The following is an 8813-nucleotide window of genomic DNA, read 5'->3' on the forward strand; positions in this document are numbered from 1 at the left end:
TGGTACAAGGTAACTGGGATTCCTTTACTTGTAACTGCTTGTTGTGATAATAGTGGATTCTCAAAAGTGGTGACCTTAAAATTACCCTGTGGGGTTTTTGCCTTGGAGGTTTTCCTTATTCGTAAACAAATCGTCGTGTCAACTTTATTTTCCGCCGCATTTAACTTAGTTGGTGATTTGTTTGTGCTACCACGCATATTATATGTTAATTAACTTAATTAATTCATTTAGCTAGTTAATTGGTTAATTTATTACAAGGGGTCAATACATTCTTGGCCTATCAAATTATGTGTGTAAATCATACATTCAAGCATTGGAATACTTAGAATTTCCTCATTTAAACTCTTAGGGTCAGATAAAATGCTTTGATAGGGGGTAAACCTTTCAACCAAAAGTTCCCCAATTATGGTGGAGCTAAAGAACTTTGCAACATGTTTCATCGATACACTTTTTCTAGCCCAAGACTCAACCACACCATACTCCTTCAGCACCCATATGTGGCATATGTCACTCATCTCAACTAGATCTTCACCAAAAACGATCAAAGTTAATGATCTCTCTTTTCATATTATATTTTTTTCAAGTATTGTCATTCTTGCTAATCCCATATATATAAATATATAGCATTTATTGTTGCTATACTCATATTGCACCACCTCATCTGTCACGACATTGACTACATAATCATTCTTTTTCTTATTAATTTTTATTCCTAAATTTTGTTAACAATATTAAATATATAAATATATTTTTTTGAGAATATATTAAATTTATATTTAGATTGACTTTACACATTCATCTTGAGTGGTTTTAACTTTATATATAACTTTGCCTTTACACATTTATGTACTTTAATTTAGATGTTTATAACGAAGTAATAAAATCAATGAAGAATCTAAAACCAAAAAACAATGTCTATACATATCTATCTATACTATTATATAATAATGGAAGTTTTAAAATAAATTTTACTAAAGCTCTTTTTGTGCCTTGTCATTAGTAACCTTTTTATTTTTTATTTTTTTGCAATTTTTACTTTATTTAACCTTTCATCTTTTTCTACCATTGTCTTCTTAGTACAATTTTTAATCTTCTCCAATCATTGGCCTCTTAAAATTTTCATTTGATTTCCTTTATAAATTTTTAAATTTTCTCCTTTATATCTTCATAAGTTCTACAGTTTCACTTTTTTGAACCTTTCATCTACTCCCACCCTACCAACCTTTCATCTTCATAGATTCTACGATTTCACTATTTTGAACCTTTCATCTACTTTCACTCTTCCCCTTTCAACTTGATTCTCTTATAAATTTCTTTTACTTCATTTTCACCTCTCTCCCCTATTCCTTTCAAGTTATTAACTGGAAAAATGTCAATTCTCTCTCTCTCTCTCTCTCTCTCTCTCTCTCTCTCTCTCTCTCTCTCTCTCTCTCTCTCTCTCTTTTTTTCTTTTTTTTTTTTTTTTTTTTTTTTTTTTTTTTTTTTCTTTTTTTTTGTATTTTAGTTTTGTATAGTCTGGTATGGTCACGTGTTTCATTGATCAATATGTAATTCTGTCCAAGGGGCACAATCTAATGCAAGCTTATTTTCTTTTGATTGCCTACATGGAAAAGTAATATATTTGCAATAAGTCTAGGTCTAGGAATACAAAACTTTTCATAGCTCTTTTTACAATTGTTGTCGTGGCCTGTTATGATTGGCTTGGTGTATAATAAACGTGGTGTTGGCGGTGGACTGATACAAAAAGATTTTGCTCGAATTGTAACTTACCTCCTAAGCAAGCTTTGAAAATAGTTGTGTGCCTCATTGATCATATATTTGTGAAGTTGGTGTACGTATATGCCCTAAACTGCTTCTGTTTAATGCTCTTTGCTAACTTTTGAAATTGGGGTTTTGTTAGTCGTGCAACATTGATGTAGCAGCAGTTGAAGCTGCCATATCAAAGTGTAGCATGCTGGAGACCCTTGATGTCCGCTTTTGTCCAAAGGTGAGAGCTCTCTCTCTCTCTCTCTCCTTGTTATATAATGCATTGTTTTTTGTTTATTTTATTTTTGCATCATTTGTACAACCTGAAATCTTTATTTATTTATTTTTTAAATGTGTTTTGCTACTTTGACTTACAGATATGCTCAATAAGCATGGGGAGGTTACGTGCGGCATGCCCTAGTTTGAAGCGTATCTTCAGTAGCCTGTCACCTTCATGATGTGACAGACGTCTTTGTTTCATTTTATGCTGCTTAGCAGGTGGCAACAGCTTGGTAATTTATCTGTGATTTGCTCGCATGTATTGTAAATGGTCATCTTCATCTTCTTTTGATTGTTGGTGTTCGTTTTGGTATAGAGGTACTTCATGTAGTCTTTATGTAACAATAGAATAAATTGTTTTGTTTTACTTTTACTTGTTCATTGTAGTTCACTTGTTGAGTAAACCACCGGCATTTTTTCTTTCTGTTGGCCAGTAAATGGCCATCTATATTGTTTGTCGGTGTGGCTCTGCAGGTAATTCATGTTGTCTTTTATGTATTTGATACAATAAGATGTCTTTGTAAATTAATTAATATTGTTTGTTAGTACTAATAGTTCTTCCCTGGAGCTAATGAACTTTCAAATTATTGGCTCTTGTATTTGAGTTGACTCTTTTTATATGGTCAATGTAATTTCCAGCTGTCAGGAATATAATTAGGTTTGGTCTCGTTCCTTCTAAGCTTTTGAATGTGACTGGCTAGATGTGACGCACAAAGTTGTCCTCTCTGCCTACCTTTTTTTTTGAGAAATGTCCTCTCTACCTACCTTATTTGCCTAAAGTCTAGATAATGGTGGTTCTTGCTTTTTGCTAGTCTTTTGGTTTTTTAAATGTGACAGATAGAAAGTTGTCCTCTCCTCTCCATCCACACTAGATCATGGTGGTCCTTTCTTTGAGTGAGAGTACTAGAGTAGTATGGGGTGAGGTTGACACGTTAATCGAGATTAATGAATACAACATACTCGGGCTCATTGTATNTCCAAACTTTAGCAATTAGCACTTACTCAAATCTTTATTTATTTAATCTAATTTAATTTGTTCCCTCAAAAGACTTCAACTGAGAGACTGCCAAAACTATGCTACTATGAAAAAATTAACAGATACTCTAAGGGAGTCAATTTCATTCAAACCAAGGAAGTTAATTTTATTGGAAGCCATTTCTTTTCTTTCTTTTTCTTTATAATAAATGAGGCCATTTCAATATGGTATAAAGAATATGTGCGATTAATATAGGTTTTTTTTTTTTTTTCATCCATGTTATACATATGATACTAATACATTAGCCCAAGCCCAAGCACAATATAGTTTTCCTTTTTTATTTATTTCTTTAAATTGAGAACTGATTAGAAACACAATATACTTTCCTATTCTAATATTTTTTCCCAATTGTTTTTCTCCCGACCTTTACTATTTTTCTTTCTTTTCTTTATCTTGCTCCCCACGCCTCCCGTCTAGCAACCTAGAATTCCAATTTCCACGGTCGTTGTAAACGTGTCTAAAAAAAAACGAGGCTATAAACCCGCATGTAGTGTCTACTCATACATCATCTACTTTTGTTTCAACTTTTTCTTTTCCATTCTCTTTCACTTCTACCATTTACAAATCTCTCTCTCTCTCTCTCTCTCTCTCTCTCTCTCTCTCTCTCTCTCTCTCTCTCTCTCTCTCTTCTCTCTCTCTCTCTCTCTCTCTCTCTCTCTCACAGCCATTTCTCAACATCAAGGACTTGCAGCCTTAATGATTCACCAGCATGGCTACTCACCGATAGTGAACAAACATGAGATGGAGAGGGAAAAAGGTGTGTTTTCTTGTGTAAGTTTAGTACTAGTCCAACTTGTCCAATATACATTAGAGGGCAATTGGACGGATCGTTTAAAATGGTTAGATACAATATTATCCATTTACCCATTTTTTATTCGCTTAAATATAAATTAAAAACTCATTACTCATCCGACCCATTTTATTGAAAACCTGTCAATTTAACCAAAATCCCTAAACTAGCAAAAAAATATATATATTATAGATATGATGAGCTATATTATATTATACCAACACTTGGCCCTGTACAACAGGAGGCAGCCAGCCCAACATTACAAAAAGGCCCACCACACCCATCTAAGTAGATCCTACCACAAATGCAAGGAACTGGAATGGCAAGGGCCAAAAGCATGGGTGAAAATTTTCAAGGCTATCAATTGGTGGCTGCAGCTTAGAACTTGAAAAATACAGTTGAGATTGCTTTGAAAAAGAATTTAATCCAAGTTATTGAAGAGGGAGAATGCTTGTAGATGATACTCAAGAACTACTTAAGCAAAATTCATCTGTTTAGTTTAGAGTTTAATTGAATTAGCTGAGATAAAAATCTGAAGCCCATATGCTTCCAAAATGAGGTTTTAATAAGTTCAATGGGTCTATGTCAAAAGATTTTCCTATTGGCTTTGACGTTATTAATAGGGACAAGCCTACTTGAGATAGCATCCTGCCTGTTGTATTTTTTATAGTTTCCTTGTTTAATATAAGGGAAATGCTAACGAATGCCCTAAGGTATTGGTTAATAATCCATTTAAAGAAAGTTTTTATAAGAATAATAAGAAAAAAAAAAAAAAAAAAAAAAAAAAGCAATTAATGTTTTGACAGATTTTTTCATTTTCCTTAAAAGTGGTGTCAAAACTTTCCTAAAATAGATTGTTAACCAATACCCTGAGGACACTTGTTAGCATGACCCTTAATATAAAAGCAAATCGATAATAATCACTGTTAACCACTTCTATCCACACCACTCACAAGAGAACTCAATGGTCCATGATCCTAACAAGAGTATCATAAATGTTTAACGCTTGTGTCCACACGCCACTCAACAAGAGAACTCGATGACAGTTTTATTCAATTCATTATATGGTGATTTATAAAACCGTATTACTATATACATGACTCATTAAATTATTTAAGAAATCATATGACTTATTCATGTAACTAAAAATACACGTAGATCATTTGAATTGTCAGTGTGTTAAAGCAACGTTCTTCCAAATCAATTTAGAGATAAACTCTGCTTCTTTCCCCTTATGAAAGACCAATGCTCTAACTTATATCAATACTCAAGATACACATACTCAACAATTTAAACCTGATACTTGGTATTCAGCACCGCTATTTTATTTTATTATTTTTTTTCTTTTTCTTTTTTTGGATGGGGTGCCAGTAATGCACTATTATTTTATATTTATCATGACATATATGCAGTCACAAAGGAGGAGAGAGAGAGAGAAACTGATCAACACAAAACCATGCATAGCAGTGTACACAACAACAATCTAACTTAATTATCAACAATTTAAGATGTGATTTCTTGTCTAGATTAAGGATGGCAAGGCTGTGAAATCATGGTAGTTTAAATTGTTTAACCAAATACAAATTTCATGAGTTCACCAAATCAAATCAATGGTCTTCACTCTTTTCTAAACCAACTTTGAGTCTCTGTTATCTAGTTCTAGTATTAGCCAGATTGTGCATAAGAAGCATGGTCCGACCCCTAGGTTTCCCACAGATTAGACAACTGATGATACTTCATTTTTCAAGTAGGCTAATACAGACCAAGGCTCTTGATATGCAACAACAAACACTACTATATTTTGTTTACCTCAATGCCAACAGTACCCACTATAATAACAAACTCTTATACAAAATAAAGTAGGACATCTTCAGAATCACCAACTGGTGAGAACAGGCTCACGGACATCGAGGACATTAGAATAAGAAAAACATCCAACTGATTGATTCTACCAAAAATAGACCCTGCGAGTCTTTTGAGTAATCAAATTTCCTAAACCAACTTATTTATGCTACTAACTTAGTGACCAATTTCTGATTTGCCTCGAACAGCCAAAAAATCCTGCATACTACGGACATTTTAGTTCATAAAAATGTTGTTGGGCCCAATATTACTTAGTATAGTTTAACCTAAAAGGTTTATTCATTAACTTTCCTAAATGAAGCTTACCATCAGAGCAAAACAAATGCTGCCACTACAACCCAACACCACCCATCAATCCCTGCCATACACAGCATGCCAGCTAAACTCCTATTATCTTCTGCTACATCACTTTCACTGCAAGCACCACCCCTAATCTTTAGATAAGCCAGCATTAACAAGCACCATGTCTACCCACTTATACTAATACAGAAATTCAATCATTAACTGAACTGTAATACCTTCTCCAATTAAGGTTACTGGTAAGTGATAGGGAAAAAAAATATTATCAACTTAAATCTTGATTTAATAACACCTACTAAAATTAATCCTCACAGTTTCTGCAGGAATGTAAAGGAGGTATTCTACAATCTACATCACCTTTCACCCATAAGATATGACAAGACTACATTCGCCTCCTCCACAACAAGCACAGCTAATGGATACAAACATCCCTAAATACATACAGAAACTCACTACTTAAATTAATCACATCTCCCCCAATCAAATGCTACATATAAGAAATTGACAAATCTACAAAAATTCTTCATCAATAAAAAAATAAAAATAAAAACCCTAGGAGATTTTCCAAATGCAAACAAAAGAAATAATGTCAAAAGGGCCACTAATCCATCACTATCACAAAATAAATCCCCAAAATTCAACAACATCATAATTCCAAACACATGAAGAAGACATAAAGTTCCATTAGCATTATATGTACCATTTCATATGAAACATAACATGCAATTAAGTATCAAACAAATGCCAAATCCATACTAATTGGCATTATATGTACTACCCATACTAATCCATCCAAAACCCACCATCCCAAATTCCATACTCAAGAACCCACAAACCAAACCACCCCCCCCCCCCCCCACATAAACCAAAATCAAACTAGCAGCATTCAAGGACCTGCCAATCTCAAAAGACAGAAACGCATCAACACAAGCATACTGAATCTGATTATAATCGAGCCACTCATTGTCCCACCTACTCAAAGTCACGTGCCTTGGCTTATGCACCTCGAGTCCAAGCACAGCTCGAGCCAAACCCTTCAACCCAGCGTTCTTCAAATCCCTGTTCCCAACGGTCCACAGCGAGTCCACGAAGGTCAACCACATTCCCAACTTTCAAATCGTAATCATCCAACAGTTTCTCCACGTCACTCTCAATCCCAACTCCAACAAAAGTGAAATCCTCGTCGCCGAGAAACTCGATGAGCGAGTTGGGAAGTGAGTGGCGTAGATGAGTTGGAAAATGAGGCATCGTCGACCCACGCAGAGTTGGAGAGTGGCTATTGGGTTTCGCTGTTGCGGCTGAAATTGGGTCGCCACTCGACGTCGAGGCCGACTATGAGGCGGTGGAGACGGCGGCGGTGGATGCGGTAGATGTCGGAGAGCCAGGAGTCGACCATTTGGGAGTGTGGGTGACGAGCGTTTGGATGTGGTCGGACTCGAGAGTGACTTCGAAGAGGTCATGGGTTTCTTGGTTCACTTCGAGGTCGATAATGCTCATAGCCATGGTTGTGAAAAATGACAAAAGAAATTCAGAGAGTGTGAGTACGAGAGTGAAAATGCAGAGCGGTGACTGAGGGGAGACTATATAAAAGAAAAGGTAGTTACTTGGTGATTACGGTCATGGTGTGTGAACAGTTGTGAAGGCCATTCCCTTTTCTGTGTTCTAGTGCGTGTATTGCACACTTCATACTTTTTTTTAAAGGATGGGTTTAAAAGTTTTTTTTTTTTAGAATAAAGATTTCTAGATACCTACAAGGTGATTATATTAATGTAATTTTTGGATAGCTACAAGGTGATTTGAATCTTTTTTTTTTTTTTTTTTTGAGAAAGAAAGTGAATTGAATCCATTTAGTAGGTAGGATTTAAATTCTTCTCATAATTAGAAATTTTATCAATTAAGTTAACTAGAACTTATTTAGTTTTATTTATATATATTGTAATTTCACTTTAACTAAATTATTGCACACGTAATACTTGCTTCCTAAATTTTGAAAATCCACACTTATCTCGTAATAGTTTAAGGAAGTAAATATACATTCTCATAATTTAGTGAGGGTAAGTGTGTATTCCTATAGTATAAAATGATAAGTGTAAAGAGATATATAATTTCTCATCCAAAAAAAAAAAGATTTATAATTTAGGGGAGTTAAGTATAAACCTTACTCCAAAATGTAATTCGTTGAATGGTAATATTTCAAATTTGTGGTGTTCATTTTATCATCATGTCAAGAAATCAATTTGTTTTTAGTATATACAAAGATTAAATACTATATCTCTTAGTTGATAATAAGAAATTTTACTAGTTGCATCAATTAGAAACCACTTTTAATTTCATTTTAAGTAAAGCAATGTTTCAAATTTAAATTATTTTAGAATGTAATAAGTTGAAATTTTTGCTAAGGTGCATCCATGAGGGTATTTATTTCTCAAAGAATGCGTATTTTGGACTATTTAAATAGTCTTTCAGTACTAGAGATGGTTAAAACCCATCTTAAAAGAGAAATGGGCAAAGGATAAATTATTTAGTTTTGAATATTTTGATTACAAATAATTACCCTTACCCTGTTTTGGGTAATCTGTTGCCAATCTTGTAATATCACCATCTAGGGTCCCAAAACCTAGACCCAACAACCCAACTCTTCAAGCCAAAATCAGAAACAAATTCTTTTAGAAAATTTTTAACAAACTCTTTAAAGTTTAAATAGAAAATTCTATTGGCAATTTAATGGTTTTGGACATTTGATGAGCGCGTGAGAGTGAGATTCCGATACTTTCGGCTTTTGTACGATGATTTTGGGAG

General features: G+C 34.1%; 1 protein-coding gene and 1 long non-coding RNA gene across 2 annotated transcripts; one reads left to right on the plus strand and one right to left on the minus strand.

The window, feature by feature from the left end:
* Nucleotides 1-1401: 1401 nt before the first annotated feature.
* Nucleotides 1402-2577, plus strand: LOC136063882 (uncharacterized). The gene is made up of 2 exons (XR_010625538.1): nt 1402-1987; nt 2124-2577. It is a non-coding gene; the product is annotated as an uncharacterized LOC136063882 (long non-coding RNA).
* Nucleotides 2578-6677: 4100 nt separating this feature from the next.
* On the minus strand, nt 6678-7705 carry LOC112015478 (3'-5' exonuclease). Its single transcript, XM_065764877.1, is given in 5 exon segments — nt 6678-7082; nt 7084-7234; nt 7237-7309; nt 7312-7415; nt 7418-7705. Coding segments are annotated over 5 exon segments (741 nt in total). The 5' UTR covers nt 7518-7705; the 3' UTR covers nt 6678-6769.
* Nucleotides 7706-8813: the final 1108 nt, after the last annotated feature.

This window comes from Quercus suber, unplaced genomic scaffold (genome assembly GCF_002906115.3).
Source record: "Quercus suber isolate HL8 unplaced genomic scaffold, Cork oak 2.0 scaffold_589, whole genome shotgun sequence".
Lineage (NCBI taxonomy): Eukaryota > Viridiplantae > Streptophyta > Magnoliopsida > Fagales > Fagaceae > Quercus > Quercus suber.